This window comes from Misgurnus anguillicaudatus, chromosome 5 (assembly GCF_027580225.2).
Source record: "Misgurnus anguillicaudatus chromosome 5, ASM2758022v2, whole genome shotgun sequence".
Taxonomy (NCBI): domain Eukaryota; kingdom Metazoa; phylum Chordata; class Actinopteri; order Cypriniformes; family Cobitidae; genus Misgurnus; species Misgurnus anguillicaudatus.
Genome location: NC_073341.2, coordinates 40,020,896 through 40,047,310, shown reverse-complemented (window position 1 = coordinate 40,047,310; position 26,415 = coordinate 40,020,896). Strand labels below are relative to the sequence as shown.

The window sequence follows — 26,415 nt, the reverse complement described above, 5'->3', positions numbered from 1 at the left end:
TGGAGTAACACAAATACTCAGATGTAATTAGTTGTATTTACATTAAACACACACTCTTGATGAAATACAGAGAGCAAACTCTTGTGCTGTGTATCAAACTATAATGTTACAGACTGATACAGTTTAACACACAACACCAGAGCGGGGTCTCCAAAACACACAAGTTCTTCTGACATTACCTCGGAGAAACACGAAGTACATTTAAAAACAACGATAACAGAATCAGACAAAAGTACAAAAACCTTTAATGTCAAATAAATGTTAAAATACTAAATATTTTTAAGCAGTTTGTTTCAACCTCCAAAGCAAGCAATGAAATTCACAAAGCAAAACACAAAGTTTCTCAAGAAAAAATTCGGTTTACATTACAATCATTTTAGTAAAGTAGAAATTTTGGGGGAAAAAAATCCTTTAAAAACAAAAAAGCACCAATGTTTTGTTTGGATTTTAACATGGTAAATGCATTAAATGGACATTTTTGTTTTACTGGTAGTAGCCTAAATAATAATAGCAAAATAATCAAAATATTCAATAAACAAGCACGCAGGGTGGAGGACATGTTGAGTTTTGTAAATGACAGACAACAGATTAAATGTACTCATTAAAAACTACCATTCTTTAAAGGTCACCTAATATAAGAAAATCATTTTGATATGTTGTTTGAGCATAATTGTGTGTACACAAACAACCTGAAATGATACAAATCTGCCCGCTTCTTTTTCTTTAATCCCCATTAAACATCAACAAACTCATGGGACGAGCTGTTAGCGTTTTCTGAGCAAATTGATGTCACTTTGCGAACACAACCATCTAAAGACCACAGTTAGGTCATCATTTTATTTTAAATCTTCTTTCTTTACATAATTCATTACTGCACTTTTAGTAAGGAATGATTGACGATGGGCAATTGAATTATAAGAAAATAATGCACACCCAAGGTGCACTCTTAGAACAAATGTGTTAAAAATAACACAACACACTAAATGCATTGTCCTAGAATCCACATACCTGTGTTATTATTGAAACAACACATTTTGTGTTACTTTTAACACAATGTGTGTTTTATTTTAACACAAAATCAACACAAAATGACACATAGCTTAACTCAAAAAGATAAGTAAAAAATTAGCTGATCCTTTCTAAGAGTGTGGTAATGCGGCACGACGTGAAGCAGGGTGCCTTACACCACGGGTGTGCATTATTTTTTAAAATAATTCAAAGGAACAGAGTCAATTATTACACTTATACCCCAGTTACCACAAACATTACTCTAAAAAGCAACAACTATCCGATTCACAATTTTACATTTCCTTTGGTGTGTAAGTTTGTATTAGTTCATGTTAATGATATGCAAAAGGTACAAAACCCCAAAGTAAACGATGCCGCGAGTTATCGTCTGCAACGTAAATCTCTTTTCTTAGACTACAACAAACGGATTGGCAACAGTTTACTTCTTGAAATCTGTACGGTATGTGAAAAATAATGTGTTTTTTAACCATAAACCACGTTAACACATTGTATTATACCAAATAGACAAAATAATGTTGTTTTTAGCAATGAAATTGCTCTTTAAGACATTTGACAAGTTAGGTGTGCGGTTTACAGAAAAATAATCAACACCCATGGAACATTTCTCAACCAATGAGAATATAATCATGATTATACTACGGGTCTGTTGAATGCTTGAAACTGATTGGCTGATGAACGTTCTTAGGTGTGCAATTATTTTCTGGGAAACGCACAGCGAATGTAGTTCCAGGCAGCTCTCTTGACCGCATTACAGTTCCATATCACTTCACATAGTTAACTGTAATAACGAACTAACAAAAACAACATGACAGATGAGGCAATAACAGCGCTGTTTAGAGATGCACAGAGGTAGCCTTGTTCACACAATATCTCTCTCACTCGCCCTCTCTCTCTCGCTCGCTCTCTATCTCTCGCTCACTCTCTTTTTTCTTTCTCTCTCTGTGTCTCTGTCGCTCTCGCTCTCTTTCTAAAAAACTGCATTAAAATGCTATTAACGGCTCAAGCCTCCATTGCCAGCTTTAAAATGACATTTTGGAACAAGCAAAAGAGCCGTATGAGATGCAGAAGAAATAGTCCTACTCATGATAGCGATTTAAGTACAAAAACCGGACAAATCCCTTTAAATATATCATATGATCGTTGTCTTGAGGTGTGGTAACCGCATTATAAGTGGAAGAATTGACTCGGGCTGTTGAATTATTGAAAAATAATGCACACCCATTTTTCAATAATTCAACAGCTGCTCATCAATTATTCCTTACATAATGAAGGTGATTTTCTTATTAAAACTGTGTATGTTTTTGGTATAGATGAAAGAGAATGTTGAAGAAAGTAGCAGCTCATTTGCATTTAGACACACACACACACACACACACACACACACAAACTGCACTTTTTCATGCACACCCCAAAATAGGCCTTTTCAACATGGTATAATAAATGATCTCTAGGGTATTTAAAACTTCACAGGCACATTCTGGAGACACCTGAGACTAATATTACATCTTGAAAAATTATTAGATGACCTTTAAATATAATTTATATGTACTTTGTGTAAAATATGGTGTAAAAAAGTATTTTTCTCTCCTACACACTATTTTACAGATTTTCTCAAATCAAATAAAAACTAAGAACATGCTTCTTTTTAATATTTTTTTTAAAACTTTGTAACTTTGTTAATTACCGACTGTCACATTGTTTCATTTTTACTCTGGTTGACTATGAACCTCTACCTCCACCTCATTTGTATTTGCATTTCCTCCTTCATCCATGATCACATCTGCTTGTGCCGGCGCATCTTTCATGGAGATCTCTGCATTCTCATTGGCTAGTGCTTCTTCAGACATGACGTCATCATAGTCCTCCTGTATCTCTTTCTCTACTTCATAGGTGACCTCATCTGGTGAGAACGAAGAGCACAGACATCCTTACAAATGCACAAACCAAACACACAACACACACACGCACGCACGCACGCGCGCACACACACACACACACACACAATGAGGTGTGAACTTAAGTGCTGTACCATGCAAGTTTTCAGGTCTACTAGGAAGCAGTGGGAGGGTTTGGTCTTCATCAGCGGGTGTTTGGGGATAAGAGGCATCATTGGCTTGTTCCTCAATGTCATCATATTCTGTACCAGAAGATCTTGCACTTTTGTCATCTACATCATGCTCTCCTGGTAAATGAATGGATGGATGTATAGATGCATAGATAGATAGATAGACAGATAGATAGACAGATATGACTGACAGATCTCACTTTCTGTGTTGGTTATGGCAATGTCCACATCCTGATAATCATCCTGATCAAACTTTCTCTCGGTTGAATCTGAAAAGAGCATTGCCATAACAACACAAAAGATCATGGGTTTGAACCTACATACAGATACTGATGAAAAACGTATGTCTTGTAATACACAGTAAATCATTTTAAGTTAAAGTGTCTACCATATGCGTAAATGGAATTGAAAATGTGATCTTCATTTCAGTTTAGAAGATACGTGTGACTTATATGTTGTCTATTGCTGATGGATGTCATTTGCAAAATCAATATGCAAATGTTGTGTATTTATAATCTATAAATCATTAGGAAAAGCATTAGCATGTGGAAATAAAATAATATTGTAATCCCAAACCTTCGTCCACTGTTTCCGTGTTATTCATCTCGTGTCCATTGAAGTTCATATTTTTGACATCCTTACTTCTGTAACGTCTTACTGAAAAAACTAAGAGAAAACGATGCTTTTGTATTTCATTTCTTAGTTTGGTATTTATGTCCATTAGAAATTATGGAAAATGGTTTTAGATGTTCTAGACAAGGATTGGGAAACACTGCCCCCAACAGCGTAACATGATCATTTAAAAGCACTCAATAATTGCAGTATATAATAAATAATCAGCACAAAGTCTTTCTGTGAGGTGCAGATTGTACGTACAGGCCGAGAGCAGCCGTTTCCTCTGAGTAATACCGATCAAAACCAGCAGTCCCAAAAAGCCCAGCAATAGACCAACTACAAGACCGATGTTTACTGGTGTACTTTCCTCGAAACCTGCAGTTTTAAAGGTAAAAATAAAAGCATGAACGTTTCCTTATTTAATCTGAACAGAAAAGCAAAGCAAATAGTGTGAAATAAATTGATGCACTTCTGGTTGGAGTATTTACCTTCACATTTGATCTCAACAGGTTTGCAGTTATCTTCTTGGAGGTGGGTAAGGCACTGAGAAAGGTGCTGGTATTTGTCAGGACATTGGATTGTCACATGTTTCTTACTGTCCATCTTTTCTCTTTCAATCAGCGGTGCCAGATTTTTCTGACAGTCGAGTTCTTTGCAAACCTCAACATTATCAACAGGTTTCTTCAGGTCTCCACAGACATATTCCCATTGATCTTGATAGTTGATCCCAAGAAACCCCCCACATTTCTTTGTGGTACTAAACCTAACACCCTCTGTGTGGTAAAACAGAAAATTTGTGTCAAAACAATACAAAAGTTTAAGACACTTGGCTGAAATGTTTATCATGATCTTAAAAATCTTTTAATCTGAAAGTGTCCTTAAAGGCGCACTGTGTAACTTTTAAGAGGATCTCTTGACCAAAATGCAAATTATATACGTAACTATATTACTGTATCAGTGGTGTATAAAGACCTTACATTGCAAATTGCAACCAACGGCCACATCCACTGCTCATCCCTTGCTTTTGAAACGCAAAGAAAAGTAATGGTAGCCACCACCAGAAAAATATTTAATCGTCAGAGACAACTTCGTGATAAAGGTTTGTCCATTAAGGGCTTCTGTAAAAAACATGACGGCACAAAATGGCGACTTCCACGTAAGGGGACCCTCTGTGTATGTAAAAAAAAACCATCTCATTCTAAGGTAAAAAACACTTAACGGTTTATTATGAAAGGTCTTTATACACCCCTGATAATATAGTTTTGTATATTATTTTGCATTTCTATCAAGAGATCCTTCTAAAAATTACACACTGCACCTTTAAAAGTCCCCATGTAATTGAAATTAAAAAATGCAATTTAAAATTGTGCGCTTATTAATGTTAACCTCCTCCCTTCCTCGAAATGAATTCTCTTTACTTCCTGTAACGATTAATGGCTATCGGAGACTTGTTTCTGTCCAGGAAAAGATTGATCATGGCGATTAGCAATTAGCAACACAGCTTTTAACGATCCAATCAGTTCTTGTTGGATGAAATCGAGTCCTACGCCCTACATTCATTTTCTCATTTCAGAAGCCGTTTCACTGGAATATATGTCACAATACGGAAAAGAAGACAATCGCTACTTCTGTTTCATTGTGACTTTAAATGTTTAAAATTACTAAAAATTGTGACAACATATTATTCCTTGCATTTCAAACATTTTGATTTGATTTAAAAATGAATTGAATGATTGAATAATGTAGAAAAGTAAACCAATAAGAGCCCAGAATAGATGTGAAACTGCTTAGCTTCTTAATACATTTTTTTGTATTCTAGACAATTCATGATATAGTTTTCATTTATTTTGGGTGCTTTTAGTCACAACATAATTCAAAACATAAATAAAAAATAAGTAAGTGTTTTTTAAAACCTTTTTTCTCTTTTAAGGAACTTTTAGACAATAAGATTTTTCAAGGATGTAGGGGAGAACCGGGGCAAAATTAACGCGTGACGAAAGTAACAAAACGATTTTCTCCAAGCCCTGATAACATTTGCATCCCAAACTATGGTAGTATCTTAGGCACACAACCCCTGACAGACCTGACAAATATCACGTTGTTTACTCACCCTTTTCCGAGTGTAGATTCAGAAAGGTGTTTTCAACAAAGTATTCCTAAAGAGGTCATTTTTTTCTTATAATGCGTTGTGTTTCTGGTTTGATGTGTTAAAGTACTGATCAATCTACAGGTTATTTATTTAGTGCTCTAACACATCCTGAAGTTTGACTTCTCAGAGTTTTTCAAAATAAAAGTAGATCGGGTTTAAATGTGATGAGATCCTGTCTGGAGGAAAGTAACACTTGTTACTTTTGTCCCGCTGCTACTGTTGCATTATGTTGAAAATGTATATGATTCTAATTTGATTTAATTTAATTTACATAGCGTTCAAACTATTGAAAAAAATTTGTATTCTCACCAATTTAAGTTTTCACTGTTGGTTGCTTTTAAACATTTGATAAAACTGAAATTTAAAATGAAAATGTAATTACATTATTTTTTACAAAGATAAATGACAAAATATGTTTGCAGTTACATATTAACAAGGTCATAGTCATGTATATTTAATAAAAACACGTGTAACACAAAAATCAATCTTGTTTTGTTGTGTTACTTTCGTCCCTGCGGGTGGGGTCGACAGTAACAATTCACTACTTATGTTTAAAGTGAAAATTATACTGAAGTCGTTTTATGTTTTTTTTTTCAAAATTCAACCTGGTATTGATAGAGCACACTTAGGAGTTATTGACCACAGCCAAATATATATCTCTGTCTATAACATTAGCTTTTACAATTAAGTTTTTCTTATAAATGGTACTTTCACCCCTGTTCTCCCCTATATAAAGTCAGTTCCTCTCAGTTCACAGAGGTATATGAATGTGTATTGTGCTACAGTAACATAAGTCATTATGTTTGATATATTTACACTGTGTGTGTGTGTGTGTGTGTGTGTGTGTGTGTGTGTGTGTGTGTGTGTGTGTGTGTGTGTGTGTGTGTGTGTGTAGTACTCACTTTCACTTTTACAGGCCACATAGATGATGTTGGCACACCTGCCTTGTATGTGGCTGCACTGCTGCAGAAATGTTTCATTTCCACTGCAGCTGAAATGCCAGCCTTCAGATTCAGTAGAGATCGGTTTCTGCCAATGGCGGATTGCCCTACCACACTGGAGTTTGTCACAGACGACATCTGACATTTTTTCAGTCCATTCAGATGCGCACACAGGCTTCTTATTTATCCGCACTTCACCTGTACATGACTTTGAGAGGCTGAGGTTTAGAAGTTTAGCTGAAATGGAGCACAGTCAGATAGTTTTACTGTAAATGACATCTACTGTAGGATGGACATCATATTCAGAATCCTATATTGGCTGCCTTTCAATTCAACTTTGTTAATTTCATTTTGAATTGTATTGGCTGTGTACCAGAAGAAATGAATTATATGAATGAAGACTATGAGCTAAAAAAAAAAATTGTTTGCAGTGTGCAATACTAGAACTTACTTCTATTTCTTCTATTCTTTCATTTCTTTTCATATAAATTAAAAAAAGTGTTTATGGCTTCATGTCCCATAGCAAAAAAATACATTTATCTGGCCAAAAATATGTTTTACAGTTTTTTTCGATTGCTAAACGACAGTGAGCACAACTGGAGCTACATGTGCAAAACTCTAACTACAGTCCGCACTACCAAAAGTCACGTGAGCACAACTCTTCAGAAATGACTCAAAACACTAAACACAACCCTCACTGAGATAACACACACTGTCACCACACACTGAGAGGAAAAACACTAACATCAAACACCAATACACAAAATACTAACTTTTTATCTTTACAGTTTCAACAATTTCAGTGACGTCACACAAAGTAATGTTTTCTTCAAATAATTATTTATTTATTGATTTATCACATGATTTATTATTTTTTTAGAACATCATAATTCTTTAAGGTAAATTAAAATTAGCAGTTTGCTTCAACAGTCTGTAGTAATTTACAGAATTACAGTAATGAGAAAAAAAGGTAGAAACTAAAAGTACATGAAAGGTAATATTATATATATATATATATATTTAAGCAATATCGCTCGAGTAGGAGTGTGATATAGCTCTATATCACCGGAGGCAATGACAGCCGTGATGATATAGAGCTATATCACACGACTCCGAGAGCGATATTGCTTTTATACAACACTTCAACAGCACACATTTGAAAAACGAAAACTAGAAAACAACAATGGAGTTATATTAAAAGCCTCTTTGTTTGAGAACTACTTCTTCCGCCACGGATTTGAGAGCGGCCAGAATGACAGGTAACACTTTCGGCTGCTTTGAATCTCAATGGACGGAAAACCCTTTACTTTATATTACCGTTTCTTGGTCACAAAGTGTAGTTTTAAGATTAGTTCAGTCGAGAATGTATATGTATTATATTTAAATCTGCAGTCGATTAGTAAAGATAGCGCCTGTTTGAACGTTTGCTTAGTGAGATTCGGTACGAATGAGAACCAAAGCATGAGCGGACATCAGTGTTCACTCGCCCCGCTGACCACCGCCCTCTCTGGGCTACATCTCTGACAGGGATTGCCTGGCTCTCATGTTGGCCTTGTTTGTTTATGATCGTCAAAATGAGATCAAATCAGCAATATTTGGTGTCATGATCAAACTATTACTTGTTTTTTTAATCATATTTAGTGTCTTTTGTGTTATTGTTTTGGCGTGAGGTAAAAGTGAATAAAACTATAGTTGTATAATGTAACTATTGCGTTCCCATTTACTGTTAACGCGATACGAGCACTCGTTATTATTAGACTTTGTTCTTGTCAGTACTATACAAAACGGTTTTTTATAAGTGTCAGAGATATGTTTTTGCATGCTGCTTATAAATATATCAGGGGCGATAATCTCATAACATGTTTTAATAGTCACGTCACGATAAAAAAATTATTAATGTCCACATTTAAAAGCTGCGGGGCTTACCTGCAGTTCCACGGTGTTTTCGCGTTCTGATAAGAGATATAGCTCCAGAAAATGAGTGTTTATATTCCTCTTTCCAAGTGTCCACACGACGTGACAAGACATTAATCCCATTAAGTTTAACGTAACATCCAAGAGAGCTGATCTTTGACGGAATAATAACTTCCGATTGGGGATGCACAGACTGATTTACGAGCTAGTGAACTAATGAGACACACGGAGCGTGATTCAAAACAGCGCGTTTGTGTGTGTGCCCAGGTCCGTGTGTGGGTGCAGTTTCTCCATTCAGAGATGAGCCTGTTTAGAGGACCTCCATTCACTAGGTGGCGGAATAATATGAAAGGTGAAGCGGTTACAGTGCTGTTATCAGCACAGTATCGTATAGCTCTTAGCCAATCAGATTCGAGAACCAGAAAGAACTGTTGTATAAATATGAAATATTTATTTGAATTTATATTTATATGAAATTGCAATCAGCAGTGTTTGAAAGGCACAACAAGGCTATAATCAATTCAGTTTTTAATGTGTGGTTGACAGTTTTGACAGCAGTGTGTTTGCATTTGAACAAAGTGTTGTAAATCAACAGTGTTGTGTGCCGCGGGGCGGCAGTGGCTCAGTGGTTCATGTAGGTCAGGGGTCGGCAAGTAACTTTGGCCGCGGGCCAATATTTTTTTTAGCCAGTAGATGGCGGGCCAACTGTTGTTGGCACACTTACGTCTTATTTTGAATTAGCCTAGTATAGACTATCTGATCTTTTGTCAAGAAACATTGTCTTTATTTCCCATTTAAAAGACGAAAGACGGCATTAAAAATTGCTAAAAACATGGTAATGGGTCTGTGTATCATTTGTTCAATCGTTTTTTTTTTTCAAATTAAAAACAAAAATGAAAAAATTAACCACCATGGGTTTTCTGATTGTGTGCTCAGATAAAAAAATTAATTACTGGATTAGACATTTTTTTTATTTAACTCCTTTATAGGCATAATATATCAATGAAATCATTTTAAACAGATCAAGTGGTAATATTACAGGCATTTATGCTCTCATGAAATACTCTTACAGTCCGACTTTTAAACTATTCCTTTTTTTATTAATATTTATCCGGGACACACACATACACACCTAAGGTTTAAGGAGGTCTCCGCTGGACTGTTTTTTGTCCAGCTCCGACAAGGTTCTATTCATACATTCATACACTTTGTGTTCACCCGCTTTATTTCCCGACCTGACGGGTCCGCAAAACTTAACGTCACGTTTCCAGAATCTCACATTAAAATGTCTCTAACGAAAAGAGACAGATAATTTTAAATGTTATACAAAAATTGTGTTCGTGCCAATAAAAATATTATTTTAACATTGTATTCATTGTATTTATAATGAAATATAAATAATAAATTAAATAGGACAAAGCCTCTCACTCAAATTTCTCACCATCATAAACCGAAACCATAGTTGGTTGCGGAGTTGCTGTTCAAATTGCTGAACATCCTCCTTTGCCAAATTTATAACGTTTTAAACGGAGGTAAAGATCATAGAACTATGCGGTAGGAAAAATAATAATGGCTTTATTTTAATAGACATGTAAAACCATATTTTGGCGGATTACTTTCATTTTTTTAACGAATTTACCTGCCCATTTAGTCTTAATAATTAACGGTAAACGAACTTGACTTGCTGTTCTCGAAGGCAGGTCGAACCTTAGGTCGGGCTCGAGCCCCAAGTTCAAGTAGCAGAACACAACAGTTTTCCTTTCAAATCTACTTTAAAAGTGTATTAGTTAAAATATTACTGCAGTAAAAGAGTTTATTTTTATCATATTTTGTAGTGGTTTCTAAAAGCCAGCAATTACTTTTCAGTAATTTGCAATGTTACGGAGTTTAACGTCTTCACGCGTGATGAATTGACATGATTTACGAGGTAAATTTGCCAATGATTCATGAAGTCATACCTCTGGAATTATTTGATCGATTGTGTTTTAGAAGTATGCTCAAACTCTAATGACAGTTATGATCGCGGATGCGCTGGTAGAGAAAGAGAACGAGGAAAAGCGGCCCGTTAAAATAGCTATTATACGCATTTTTTTCAGGACATTCTTGCTATTTGTCAGTGTGTTATACGCAAATAAATAATAATGAAAAAAGCGAATGAGACTTACAGGGAAGCATGGTTGCTATTCAAACCTTTATTAAAACCCTTATTAAAATGTAATCTGTTAGTACCTGATCTGTTTAAATTTATTTCATTGGTATATGTCTGCTAAGGTGTTCAATTAAAATTTGTCCGAACCCGTTTTCATTCATTTTTTTATTTTTGATCTGAGCGCACATTCAGAAAACGAGTCGTTTGATTTTAGTTCAGGAAATAAAAAATAGAAAAACAAGTCGTTTTTCTTTATTTTCTTTTTGGTTTTGATTTGAAAAAACGAATGAAGGAATGATACACGGGGCCATTTTTGTAAACTGTTATTGTAAAATAAAAAAGTCTGAATAAAACAAATTTAAAAAACGGACTTCAAATTAATCCGGTGGGCCAGAAAATATTGCTGGCGGGCCACTTTTTGCCCGCGGGCCGCCTGTTGCCGACCCCTGATGTAGGTTGTCTACAAACCGGAAGGTTGGTGGTTCAATCCCCGGCTCCACCGGACCAAGTGCCGTCGGTGTATGAATGTGCGCGTGAATGGGTGAATGTGAGGCTAATTGTAAAGAGCTTTGGATGGCCATAGGTCTGTTAAAAGCGCTATATAAATGCAGTCCATTTACCATTTTGTGTTTAAAGTCATGGGATAAAGTGTGTAGAGTTTTGAAAACTGTGTTCAAGCAATGAAAAACCAACTAGAGTTTGGTCCACATGAACTGCTGCTGTGCAGACTGTAGTAAGAGTTTTGCACATGTGACTTCAGTTGTGCCCACTGTCGTTTAGCAATCGAAAAAAAAAGTAAATATATGCTAATACATTTTGTAGAAAGTAAAGCTTAATTTAATATATATTTGATTTGTAAATATATTTCATTTTAACCACCATATATTCCAAATGTAGCAAATTTCAAGGGCAACAAATACATTTCAAAGTTCACAACATATACGGCAAAAATATATATTTTTCTTGGCCAAAATATAAAAGTTTTAATAAACTGTATAAAGTATATATAAAATTAAGTATAGCTATTTTTGCTGTTGAGCAGTTATGTTATGTTTACAGGTTTGTAACATACAAAGTTTTTCTTCTAATGCAATGTTAATAAAAATGCTTATATATATTTTATATTTTAGATATAGATATATAATAGATATATTTTCGTATTACGGGGGCTCTGACTCTGAACGCGCAAGTAATGAAAAAAATATATATTGGTGAAAAATATGCAGTGAGAACAGGTAAATATGACCCTGTCGGTGAAATCCAGGCTATAGTCTCATAATTCAACCCTGTATCACGAAATAATGTACCTATAGTCACGTAACTTTGTGAGTGTTTTCCGTAAAACTCTGACACGTTTATGAATTTACCAGAATGACCATGAATTTACCAGAATGTATTTACCAGTAAATACAAAAATGTGCTGTTCACACATGCAGTGACGTTCCGACTTTTTACCAGTAAGACATCATTCACACATCAGTATCAAAATAGCGTTAAACTCGTTACCTGTGGCACACGGATGGCGAGATCTGTGACGTATTTGTAAACAATGGCAGGTTATAACTTAATATCCACGGTCTGTATTTGTTTTCACATCTGTGGCAAACGGTCTTTTGCTTGTGACCAAACAACATTGCGTTAGGCAATTTGGCAAATAGATGGTAAGCTGTTTTAAACAACTTTGGTGAAGAAATGTGGTGAAGACTTTTAAGCAGCATGTGTGTGGAAACGTCTGAAAACAGTGCGGGGGTAAACGCATCACCTGTATAAAAAACTTTCTGATTGGCCCGATCTGTCAGCACGGTCTGACATCGTCCATTCTAAATGCCGGTAATTCTATACTTTTTCGTTCACACGTAGCGCTTACCGGTAAATTACTGATAATCTTACAACCTGTCTTACTGGTACATTGGGAGCTGTGATTTACCGGAAAAGTTCTGTTCACACATGACCTGTTAACTGCAATTTACCAGTAAATTACCAGTAAAGACTGTAGTGAAAGGGACTATTGACACGTAAACAGAAATATGTGACATGTTCACGCAAAAAAGCCGGAAAAATGTGTCAGTGTCACAGAAAACACTCACAAAATTGTGTGACTATAGGTACGTAATTTCGTGATACATGGGTTGCATAATCTATAGTTCAGTATTTCAATCTTTGACATGATCTTACTCAGTCAAGATATCAAGATTATTTGTGACCCGTGCAGGCAAAATGAGTGTGAATGCGCACAGTATAATTTTGTGCAAGAGGCAAAAAAGTATAATCGTCGATTTTGGTCGAAAATGAGGTTTTCATAAAAATGAGTACCTCATCTAGTCATCCCAATGCTCTAAATAGTCATTAAACATCTTAAATGATCTTTAGCTGTATGTTTTCTGAGAGGTGTATCGTCCTTAAAGGAACACGCCCAGATTTTGGGAATTTAGCTTATTCATCGTATCCCCCAGAGTTAGATAAGTCAATACATACCTTTCTCATCTCTGTGCGTGCTGTAACTCTGTCTGACGCAGCCCCCGCTAGCTTAGCTTAGCACAAAGACTGGAAGTGAATGGCTCCAGCTAGCATACTGCTCCCAATAAGCGACAAAATAACGTTTTAACATTTTCCTATTTATGTGTTGTGATTTGTATAGTCACACTGTGTACAAATAACAAGGTGATATGAGACACAGCAACCTTTTAACAGTATACATACTGGGAACTATATTCTCAGAAAGCAAAGCACTGCTACTTGGGCAGAGTGATTTGCTCGTACATATTTGTTGAACAAATATTTTTCCTATAGATATTGTTTTTGACTCAAAATTAACTTTGCTTACTATCAACTTCAAACACGTGTAGCTCTGTCATATTTGCCATATTCCAACAAATCATACATCGTTTTGAAGTTTATGTAAAGAATAATTGAATTATAAGAAAATAATGCACACCAAGGTGGTAATGCGGCACGACGCATTCAAAGGACCAGAGTCAACTATTCCTCTTATACCACGGTTACCACAAATATTGCTCTGGTGCCTATTTTTAAGACATTTAACAAGTTAGGTGTGCGGTTTACAGAAAAATAATCAACACCCATAGAACATTTCTCAACCAATCAGAATGCAGCATTCAACAGACCCGTGGTATAATTATAGAGAATGTAAAAATATAAAGAACTAATTTTGCCTGCACGCAAGGCCGCGTTATCCTAATGGGCAACATGGGCTGCAGCCCAGGGCCTCGAACACTAGGGGGCCCCCGAGACAATCTTCTATTTTGAATTTTTAAAAACATTTTGATTGACGTAATTATGCGTAAGCGCTACCTAGAGCAGAGGCAACCACTAGGTCGCAAGAATGTTCTGAAAAAATGTGTATAATAGCTACGTAATAGCTTATGGGATATTTTGTCCTTTAAGAGCCGACTTCAAATAACATCGATCATTTCCACTCTTGTAAAGACCGCGGTCTCTCGCTCTCTCGCTCTCTCAGCGCATCGGCAATCACATTGCTGTCTTTAGAGTTTGAGTATACAGTACTTTTAAAACACAGAGGTATTATTTATGAATCATTTGCAAATGTACCTCGCAAATCATGTATACGTGAAGACGTTCAACCTGGTAACATAAATGACTGAAAAGTAATTTCAGAATTATCCAGCGATCGTGACACCATGATCAAAATAAACTCTTTAACTGCAGTAATAATATTTTAACGGGTACACTTTTAACGTAGGTTTGAAAGAAACCTTAACAGTGTCAATCATCATTAAAATCATATCGTAAACGCGAGTCTCTGTGCGTCCGCGCCCGGCCGAAATTCTTCTGGCATCTCTCCTCCTCATCTCCACCTTCACTTAAACTTGGGGCTCGAACCCGACCTAAGGTCGAGCTGCCTTCAAAAACAGCGAGCCAAGTTCGTTTACCGTTTCAGTTTACTGCTCCAGTGTGCTTTTCCCAATGTGTAAATTGCATTATAAGAATCTTTCTCATCACCATCCTTGTGTCAAATGCTTCGGGAGATTTTCATTGGGATAAACGAAATTGGGATAAACTGAGGTTGTCAAGTGAGTAAAACATTTTGCATCAACTTGATTTTAATGATTTAATTAAGGAATTCTCTTTGAAAAAGAGCAGAAAGAAGCTCTTTTGGTGAGTTGTATTTAATAAATGTTATTTTCTGATTTGTATAGATTATAACTTGATACTATTGTTTAATTTAATTACATAATTTAATTACATACATTTATGTCAAGTGAGTATGACATTTTGCGTCAACTTGATTTTGATGATTTAGTCGAGGAATTCTCTTTAAAGAAGAGCAGAAAAAAGCACTTTTAGTTGCTTAATAAATGTTATTTTCTGTGCTGTTCTGATTGTAAAATTATTACTTGATAATATTGTTTAATTTGTTTAAATAATTTTAGCCTACTTTTGTGTCAACTTGATTTTAATAATTTAATTGAGGAATTATATTTAAAGAAGAGCAGACAGAAGCACTTTTAGTTGTGAGTTGCATTTAATAAATGTTATTTTCTGTGCTGTTCTGATTGTAAAATTATTACTTGATAATATTGTTTAATTTATTTAAATAATTTCAGCCTACTTTTGCGTCAACTTGATTTTAATTATTTAATTGAGGAATTCTCTTTAAAGAAGAGCAGAAAGAAGCACATTTTGTTGTAATTTTTATTAAATAAATGTTATTTTCTGTGCTATTTCTGATTGTAAAATTATTTGTTAATATTGTTTAATTTATTTAAATAATTTTAGCCATTTAATGTTGCACATGTAAAAAAACACTAGATTTACTAAAAAATATAGACAGTGCATCGTTTTTGCATCCCCTTTTTTCAGTAAGTTTTACTAAAAAAATTAAGCAATGGGGCACTATATTTTTTTGTAAATCCAGCCTTTATTATTTTCAGTGTATATTGGGGGGCCTCAAACCAGCGTTAGCCCAGGGCCTCACAAAGGGTTAACCCGGCACTGCCTGCACGGGTCACATATTTCACTCAATGTTCTTCACACACAGTAATAAAATGCAGCATGAAGTTAAAACAACAATTCAATCTACTATTTTAAGTTTGGGGTTGTGAAAAGTTGACACAACTTATAAAATTAAGTTGAAATCATTTGACTTAATTTTCTAAAGTAGGTTGATTTGACAAAAATGCTGCATGTTTTTTTTTACAGTGAGAAAATGGTAAATCACAACAATAAATAACTTTAGCTGAGTTTTCACATACTGGGTCACTTCTACTTAAATGATGCTGAAATAAACTCTTATCAACAAGTCAAGAAAATATACTTTAGTTTCATTGAAATTTCCTACCGTCACATGTGATGTTCAGCTGCTTGGGGTGGAAAGACTGACTGTCACTCTCGCAATCCCAGATATTCTTCTTATTTCCTGTGCAATTATAGGTCTTATTCCACCATTCTGATGTGGGAAAGACTGTGGTTTGATTATGTGATATGTAGTTTCCACACTGTAGATACTCGCACATCAACTGCCCATCGTCTTCGGTCCAGTTCTGGATGTTGACATGATGTGGAGTTGGATGTTCGCTCACAGCATATACAGGACCGCTACACGGACCGTCGTTCTTATAGAGAAGCAGTCTTGTCCATTCTGGTACATGAGAAACAAAAACATTACAAGTTTTGTATGCACACACAGGACCAAGGGTCAAAGTATTTTAGATTTTAGTGTAATTAAAGTGAAGCTATATGTGACCATGTAATGTAAATCCAGTTTGTGATATTCTGTTTCTACATAAAATCATCTTATAATGTAAAGAAGATATAACATTGATGATATTAATATTGACTGAGTAAGATCATGCCAATGACTGAAATCAATCAAACTTTGATACTCCAAATCTCATCATTAGATTATGAGACTTAAGCTTGGATTTCACAGACGGGGTCACATATACATGAAAACCAGCATCCAGCGTCCAACAATGCTTCATACATACCAGAACATTTGAGATAGCCAGCGCTGCAATCTTTTGTTGATACGTCATCATGTTTACATTCGAAAAGCGATTTGGCGCCAGTTAAACACTTAATTCCTGTCAGTCCTTTGGTTTTACCCTCTTCAAACCGAGCTGTATCAACAGATTTGCCCTCTCCGCAGGATAGTTCCTTGCAGATTATATTTTGAAGGTTTTGATTAAGACTGTCCTTACAGACAGGTCTCCATATCCCAGCATAATATAGTTGCACGTTTCCAGCACATTTGTCTCTCGGAATCTTCAGTGGGGAAAAAAGTCTGCTTTTAACACTGCCTGCAAAAAATCCAACAACAGTTCGATTATAAAATCATTCAGAAATACTACAGTAGTGAAATGTGTACAACTGCACAATGTTGTGTGTTTATAACTGTATGTAAATGTTCTGTTTTAATTAAAATATATATTCATATTATACAATGAACATGTGGTTTTAAAAGTGCAGCGTGTAATTTTATGACAGAAATGCAATATAATAAATGTTATGCATAACAAATGTTTATTTAGTTTCAGCAATTTTCTGTTTGTCTGTCTCTTATTTACAAGTCGTGTTATAGCAAAAACGTTTTTGATTAGCAAATCTAACCCCAAACTGAAGCAACAGTTGTTTAAAAATTGGAAAATATTTGAGTAACCAGTACGTGAAACTGACACGGAAAAGAAATGCGTGGCATTGTTACGAACCTCCTGTGGAGAGTCTAGGGGAGGAGGAGGTTGGTGACAATAATAAAACCATTTCGGGTTGAAGGAACAAAATAAACTGCTTTATAAGCCTACCCAGCACCCACGACTAGACGTTTTGGAAGGGAGGGGCAAGCGGTGGACTGAGGTGTTGGCTGCAATTCGCATTCTCACCTCTAGATGACACTAAAGAGTGCTTGTGATAGGTTGCCTTATTTTGAAGTTGACTCAATTATTACTGAAGTATACTTTAATGTATATTATACCACAGGTCTGTAAAATGCTGTATTCTGATTGGTTGAGAAATGTTCCATGGGTATGGGTATGGATTATTTTTCGATAACCACACACCTAGCTTTTAAAATGTTTTAAAAATAGGCACCAGAGCAATGTTTGTGGTAGCCGTGCTATAAGAGGAATAATTGACTCCAGTCCTTTGAATTATTTGAAAATTATGCACACTCACGGTGTAACAGCACTCCGCTTTGCATCGTGCCGCATTGCACCTTGGGTGTGCATTATTTTCATATAATTCAATGGCCCGTCGTCAATTTTTCCCATGGGTATGCATTAATTTCTGATAACCGCACACCTAACTTTTACATTTTTTTAAAAATAGGCACCAGAGCAATGTTTGTGGTAACCTTGGTATAAGAGGAATAATTGACTCCGGTCCTTTAAATGATTTGAAAATAATGCACACTCGTGGTGTAACAGCACTCCGCTTTGCATTGTGCCGCATTGCACCTTGGGTGTGCATTATTTTAGTATAATTCAATGGTCCATCATCAATTATTTCTTAAGTATACGGGCCATTGAATTATAAGAAAATAATGCACACCCAAGGTGCAATGCGGCACGAGCGAAGCGGAGTGCCATTACACTGCGGGTGTGCATTATTTTCAAATAATTCAAAGGACAGGAGTCAATTATTCCTCTTATACCACGGTTACCACAAACATTGCTCTGGTGCCTAAAACATTTGACAAGTTAGGTGTGCGGTTATCTGAAAATAATGCATACCCACGGAACATTTCTCAGCCAATCAGAATACAGCATTCAACAGACCCGTGGCATAATAGCGATTAATACACTTTACTATACATACTGTTTCAAACTACAGTACTTTTCATGTGAGAAATTTGACATATAAAACTTAATATAGTTTAAGTTTTTACATTACCTGAGCATACCACAGATGCTGGTTCCTTGCAGATGGCTTTGTTGGGAGTAAACTTGCACATTTTCAGATTGTTCACCTGTTTTGGACAGTACACACTATAGTGCTTCACTTGTAGAGGATTTTGTGTCTTTAACTGGAAATTGTTAATGGGATCTCCACAGCCCAGGTCCTTACAGAGCATTTTAGACTCTTCTGTTCTCCAGGTTTTTTTGCAAATCCCTCCACAACCATCATCTCTACATTTATTCTGCACAACCATCATTTCAACCTTCACATCTCCCCAGCATCCCTCTGAAAGGCTCACATTCACGGATCCTACAGCCACATAAAGAGCCAATTGAATTAGATTGCGAAGTGCTTTTGTAAAGAACTTTTATGCATTAATTTTATGTTTTTTATTCATAACATTTACTCATTTAAAATGTTGGGTAATGACTTTCAATGCAGTATTGGGTTTAAAAGGGACAAACCCAACCCATTGGGTTGTAATCTCTGGGTTGTTTTAACCCAATGTCGGGTAAAAAAAAATTCTGGGTAATTTAACCCATTGGATCAGATTCCTTTTTGATTCAACCCAGCGTTCATAACAAAAAGTTTTTGGTTGACATACCTGAACAGTTGACGTGTGTTGCGTTTGTGCCGGACAACTGCAGATCTCCACAATTCATTTCACTACACACCGTCATGTTGTTTAGTGATTTAGAATCTGATGAGTCTTCCTCACCAAATCTCTCGATGCCAATTTCTCCCTGGCAGGGCTGATCACCTTTAATGAACCTAAATTTTTCCTCTGAGAAGGAAGATGAAGATATTGTGAGCACCATTTACCACCAGGATAGCCCTCGTACATATAGACATAGATTTGTAATGACTTGATAAACAACAGTAAAAGCAAAGCAAGTGAACCTTAAGATTATGTAAACCAAATGGTTATATGTTAAAAACGTTGGTGAAATGATACACAACTTAGTATTATTACAATGTTACGCTATGTTGTCATATATATTGTATGGTATATTTGTAACACTGTTAGTTAATGCCAATAGAAATGTTCATGTTAGTTTACTTCTAAATGCACTCGAAAATGCTGAAATGACCATGAACTAAGAAATGCTGTATAAGTATTGTTCATTATTAGTTCATAACAATGCAAACGTATGGTTATATTATATATATATCGTTAGTAATTCGTGACTTACTTTGGCAAATTATTTGTTTTGTGTCAAATTTTATTTGTATTTGTTTTTGTTCTTTTGTTCTTTTCTCGAAACATTCGTGAAACTTCTTTGAAGAGCTTGGACACTTGACCTCCCAATCTTCCATCATCAACTGCGGATTCACTTCAATGAAAAGATCTTGATTTTGAGTCGTCTTAAACAAGTCGCCACATCCAAGATGGTTACACACCACATCCGAATTCTTGTCAGTCCAGTCATTGGTGTTAAAGTATCTCCACGAACCCTCCAGATTCACCTGCACACGTCCAGAACAACGACCCCAACCGTCGCTCAGGCGCACTTTCATACTAGCTGAGATCAAAAGATGATTAGATTTCAATAGAAAACCATAGACTGTACCATTTAAAATCTTGGGTCATGCTATCTACAGATGAATTAAAATGCATAACCTATATAATGTAATGTACCTGAACATATAACTGTAGTACCAAAACATGCAATCTTCTTGCGTATGGCCAGGCAATGCCACAATGATTCTTCATCACCTTGACACTCAATGTTACTCAGCCAACCATTTGTAATCCATTTGCCCGGTTTCACATCCTTCAACTCACCACAGCCAAGCTCTCGACAGACCACCGTGCCCAGTTTATCAGACTTAAAGTCATTAAAGCAAACTCCATGTTCAGCGCCATTAACATTGACATAAACAGACCCAAAACACCCCGTCAGTTTGCTGAGACTGACATTACCTGTAAACACAGAAAATGTTACACTGTCAGGATAAAGTGCTGTCACTACTATCATTTAGGTACAGATATACATTTGGTACTAATATAGATTGTTTAAATGCAAAGGTGTGCTTGAAAGGGTACTGCAGCCTGGTGTTCATATTATGTCACAGTTTATGGGTGTCCCCTTTTACATATATTTCAATTTTTTTATATTTTGAAATATATTTTAAAGTATTGTTTTACAAGAAAAAACTTTGTTTATGTTACAAACCTGTAAACATAAAAGGTTTGAAAAGGTTAAAAGTATATTTTCAACTGTAAAAAGGAAAAAAATATATGGTAACACTTTACAATAAGGTTAATTAACTGCACTTATACAGCATTTATTAATCTTTGTTAATGTTAATTTTAACAATTACTAATACTTTATTAAACCTTGTTAATGTTAGTTAATGCACTGTGAACTAACATAAACAAACAATTAAAAGCTTTATTTCTATTAACTAACATTAACAAAGATTAATAAATACTGTAACAAATGTATTGCTCATGGTTTGTTTATGTTAGTTAATACATTAACTAATGTTAACTAATGAACCAAGTGTTACCAAATATATCTGTTGCCGTATGGGATGTAAAATTAGAAATGTATTTGTTACCCTGAAATATATTTTGAAATATATGTTGAGATATATGAAGGCTAAAACTAAATTATATTGTCAATTTATAAAATATATTTTATTAAGCTTTAGTTTCTGCTAAATGTATTTAGTATATATTTCAAGACATATTTTTGGCCAGAGAATTTATTTTTTAGCCGTATGGTTATAGGGTGAAATTTACCGAGCCCCTAAAGTGACATTGGAGTAAAAAAACAAAAGTTTAGTTTCGTGTGCTCACGTGAAACCTTCATGTGCAGAATTTTTTTAAGTTTGGTTTCGCGTGCACACGTGAAACTATTGGCCACGCATATGAAAGCAAAGATTTCACCTGCGCATGCGATAGTTTCATGTGCGCACGCGAAAGTTTCACGTGAGCACACAAAACTAAACACGGTAGTTTCACGTGAGCACACAAAACTAAACACGGTAGTTTCACGTGAGCACACAAAACTAAACACGGTAGTTTCACGTGGGCACACAAAACTAAACACGGTAGTTTCACATGCGCACACATAACTAAACTTTATTTCATTTTTGCTCCATGTCCCCTTAGGGGCCCCGTAGAAATTAAAGTTTTTAGAATATTTTTTTAAAAGCCCCTAACCCTATCTTAAATCTAAATCTAACAATCTGTCTATTTCTCCAGAAAACACTTGAGAATTTACATTAAATTCAGACATAAATCAATTTTTTATTAGTTTATTGTGAAATTGTGAAAAATAATGGGCAGTATCGTTTTGTGCCACAATCACACAAATGTTAAATTCATGTAATATTTAAATCTGAATAAAAACCAGGGGGCCTCCCCATATTTATATTTGTGTGCTTTATAGGGGATCAATGCTTATAGGATGTCCAGGACCCCCCGCCCCCATTCTAACACTGGTACCGCCCCTGGGACCATTTTTGACCATTTCGTCAGACGGTGTACTAATTACTGATTTAAAAAATTATTTTACTGATACACAGTAGTCGTAACTGAAAGTGCTGTCCATGGGGGAATAACTGCAATATTTGCTTTGAATGCCCCTCAGTGTAAAATTAAACTATTAAAATATGAGGTGAATGGTGCAAAATGGACAAAACACTAAATTATTAAAAGTATTTATTGGACAAAACTATTTAAAAAAAAAATAGTCAAAAAGTAACAAACCCAGCCGACTGGTTTAATTTAACCTATGCTGGTTTAATTTAACCCATTGTTGGCTCATTTTCTGGGTTAAATTAACCTAATGGCTGAGTTTGTCTCTTTTTGACCCAACATATTTTTTGCTGCTTATTAGAGAATCCGTGTCTTATACAAATATACGAAAAAATGCATTGGATAAAACCTCAAGTGTAATAATGCTTATATTGAGTTCAGTTGTATCTGTTATATTTGTAGATCCTCTTTTGTGGTAATATTTTGTCCTGGGATAAGTCTTATAAACTTTGCTCAGCTTTGTTTATACTCCAAACACACCAATGCGGCATGCATACAAAATTTGTAATGCATCTTTAATAAAATATTTGAATAAAGAGGGAAGCTTTCAATTGCCACTATTGTACTGTATTGAATTTGTCAGTCAAAAGAGACTTACCCGAACATGTCAGGTGGGTGCCGTTGGTTTTCATAACATCTGTAATATTTTTTCTGCTGCCACAATTCAACTGAGCACATATGGTGTCAAGGTTAATATTGTTGGGTGTTTTCTGAACCCATTTTTTCTCTATGAGTTCTTCTACCGATCCAGAGCAAAGATTACTGCCGCCCTTCAGACGAAACCTCCTGTGATCTGTGGTGTATAAATGTTTCTCTATAAACATTTTACTTTGATGAAACTAAACAGTAGTCAAATTAACATTTAAAGCAATTTAAAGGAATTGTTTATCCAAAAATAAAAATTCATCATACTCACCCTCAAAGTTATTCTTAATGTATATAAATTTCTGTCGAACACAAATGAAGATATTTTAAAGAGTGTTTGTAACCAAGCAGATCTGGGCTACCGCTGACTTCTACAGTAGGAAATAATAAAACTATAGAAGTGAATGGTGCCCCAGATTGTTTTTTTAAATATCTTCAGTTGTGTTTAGCAAAACAAAGACATTCATACAGGTTTATAACAACTTGAGGGTGAGTAAATGATGACAGAAGTTGGGTTGAACTATCTCTTTTAAGTTGATTAGAGAGCATATATTAGTGCACACTTACCGGTACAGATGACGCTGACATTTTCCTTGCAGTTTTCTGTCAATTCCATACACTGCCATTGAAACTGCAATTTTTCCTTCCCATCACAGTTTAACAATACATTTTTTGTGGGTTTTGTGGCTTCAAATATTCCAGGTTTGGGAATATAACTATGTTGTCCACAATTAAGTTCCTGACATATCTTGTCTGCTTTAGCCTTATCTGACCAGGGTTAAAAAAAACAATAAATTCATAATAAGTATATGCATAAGAAAAGATCAAAGAATGATTTATTTGGTTTATATAATAATTGTTTTCAAAATATGATTTAGTTTCTACACAGGAAGCATTGCTAAATAAACTCCTCACCAAACGTATCTGAATACTGAATTATTTCATTTCATTACATACTTAAAAGTTGAAAATTAAGAGGTCTAGAAATGTGAAGAAGAGTTAAGATGACACATGGTTTTAATATTTTCTTATCTGATGAAATACGATTCAGACATTTTAAGTGTCCAAATTTTGTGAAGCTGTCTGGGAAATCCAGGTTAAAGTCTCAAAGGTGTAAAAGTCAGAGATTTGAAGCATCACTAAGCTTTTTATTTCACATTGATTTCAGTCTTTGACATGAATAGTAAAGGTTATATTTTCACTGAATGTTCTTTACATTATATAGGAAGATTTTATGCCGAAAACACAATTACAAAAAAAGTGAGCTTTTACAGGCAATGTGACATATTTTTTTATTAATATCAACAAGTAGTATAATTATATATTTACATGTCAAAAAACTTCTTCTGACAAACCTCTTGATTTGACCTAATGCCTGCCTTTATGACTTTTTACTTTGTTTAACATTGCTAATGGTCTTCTAACTTCAACACTATACATTTAAACATAAAATAAATATCATGCTTTAAACAATTTTTTTTTCTAAGCTACACATGCACATACATGCACACACACACACACACACATATACACACATCCCCTAGCAGACACACACACACACACACACACACACACACACACACACACACACACACACACACATACACACATCCCCTAGCAGACACACACACACACACACACACACACACACATCCCCTAGCAGACACACACACACACACACACACACACACACACACACACACACACTTATCCCACTGTGAGTTACAGACTCCTATAACAACACCGTTTTGTGTTGTGAACTGGACCACACCAGCACATTTATCTGTCTGGCCATTCATATTCAAACTCAGTTTAACATTTCCTACGTTGAAAAACATTGATTCACATGATGCATAATTAAATAATAAATGACAGATTCAATATTAGAAGATAAGCATGAACACACAAACTAAAAAACAAACACACATTTGTTCATCTCTAATCCTTTTGCCGTATTGTACTTACCAGAGCATTCAACTGCAACAAAACCGTTTTCTTTACAGTCTATTGTGGTTCCTCCGACGTAAGAGCAGCTCTTCAGATTCTTCTCATTTGGTGAGCATTTTACCTGATCCATAAAGAATTGTTTGGGTAGAGATGGATCTTTGTAAAGGGACATTTCTTTATCAGTTTTCAGGAGTTCACCGCACTCCAATGATTTACACACCACCTCTCCGTTTATGTCATTCCACCCATAAGGGCAAACCAAACCCCACTTCTCCTCCTGCTTCTGCTTCTTCTCCTGCGTGCGATACACCTCCAGTCGACCCTTACACGGGCTGTTGGACCCCCGTAAAACCACCCGATCCTGACCTGCACGCAAATACAGTGTTGGGAAGAGAACATTAAATAAAAATCAAGAGGTACACCATAAACCCAAATGTCATATATTGCATATGTTGGACCTATCAGTGTTTTATTAGAGACCAGCTCATTTGAGTTGACGTCAGGACCAAGACCAGAGTAAGTTGAGTCTGAATCAAGTTCAAGTCCAGAGAGGTTTGAATCCGATTGATTTCAATTGGCACTATACACAAGTATACCTTATGATACCTTAGTTGTATTACATTGGTTTAAAACAGTGGTTCCCCCCCCCAATGCACCTTATTCAGTCCACCGCCATCTTGATTCCAAAATGAGGCTGTGAGGGATGGACGTCCAGAGCTTGTGCTTTAAACCGTTTGTTTTGTATCAGGATGCTGCTCATTCATCAAAACAGAAAATAAATCATTTTACAAATTTCCACAGGACAATTAAAGATCATTAAAGGTGCAATGTGTACATTTTAGGAGGATCTAATGACAGAAATGCAATTTAATGTACATAACTATGTATTTAGTGGTGTATAAAGACCTTATATAATGAACCGTTAAGTTTTTATTACCTTTCAATACACCATGGGTCCCCTTACATGGAAGTCACCATTTTGCACCGGCATGTTTCTCCTTCAGCCCTAAATGTACAAATTGCTCTATAGAGCGCATCACTGTTGTCTCAGACGATGACATGTTTGTCCTGTGACAGCTACTTTAGTTTTATATGTGTTTTGAAGGGGGGGCAGTGGACTAAGCATTTAGTTGCAGTTCGCAACCTTACCACTAGATACAGCTGAAAGCTACACACTGCACCTTTAATCATTAATCTTTAATGTTTTCTTTAAACACTATAGTCATAGAAATAAGTAGGCTACATATCTCCAATTCATACAGATTACACAAAAACACAAGGCGGAATCAGCAGAAGCAGGATTTATATGTAGGATTAACTAAATAAAATTTGTACACAACTTTGGGGGCTATATGTGGTTTTACCTCTAACAATACTTACACAATAGCCTCTTTCACACAGTAATTCTGGTAAATTACCATGAATTTACCAGAATGAATTTACCAGTAAATACAAAAATGTGCTGTTCACACATGCAGTGACGTTCCGTCTTTTTACCAGTAAGACATCATTCACACATCAGTATCAAAATACCGG

The 26,415-nt window shown here is 35.4% G+C and overlaps 1 protein-coding gene across 1 annotated transcript; it reads right to left on the bottom strand.

The window, feature by feature from the left end:
- Positions 1–289: 289 nt before the first annotated feature.
- Positions 290–25,870, bottom strand: LOC129414485 (scavenger receptor cysteine-rich type 1 protein M160). Its single transcript, XM_073867395.1, has 17 exons — positions 25,855–25,870; positions 24,898–25,245; positions 24,638–24,754; positions 22,886–23,080; positions 20,377–20,661; positions 19,931–20,260; positions 19,342–19,521; positions 18,732–19,046; positions 16,832–17,143; positions 16,183–16,482; positions 6,761–7,036; positions 4,198–4,482; positions 3,971–4,084; positions 3,671–3,760; positions 3,295–3,363; positions 3,059–3,211; positions 290–2,929 (listed from the first exon to the last, which is right to left on the bottom strand). The coding sequence occupies exons 1-17, from the start codon at positions 25,868–25,870 to the stop codon at positions 2,736–2,738; spliced, it is 3,579 nt and encodes a 1,192-aa protein (XP_073723496.1). The 3' UTR covers positions 290–2,735.
- Between the last annotated feature and the right edge of the window lie 545 nt (positions 25,871–26,415).

What these genes read in the sequence shown, in the direction of transcription:
- LOC129414485 (XM_073867395.1), bottom strand. An exon ending in AAAACAAATAATTTGCCAAA is followed by an intron (nt 19,522 to 19,930) that starts GTAAGTCACGAA and finishes CTTCCTTCTCAG; the next exon opens with AGGAAAAATTTAGGTTCATT. An exon ending in AACACACGTCAACTGTTCAG is followed by an intron (nt 19,047 to 19,341) that starts GTATGTCAACCA and finishes ATGTGGCTGTAG; the next exon opens with GATCCGTGAATGTGAGCCTT.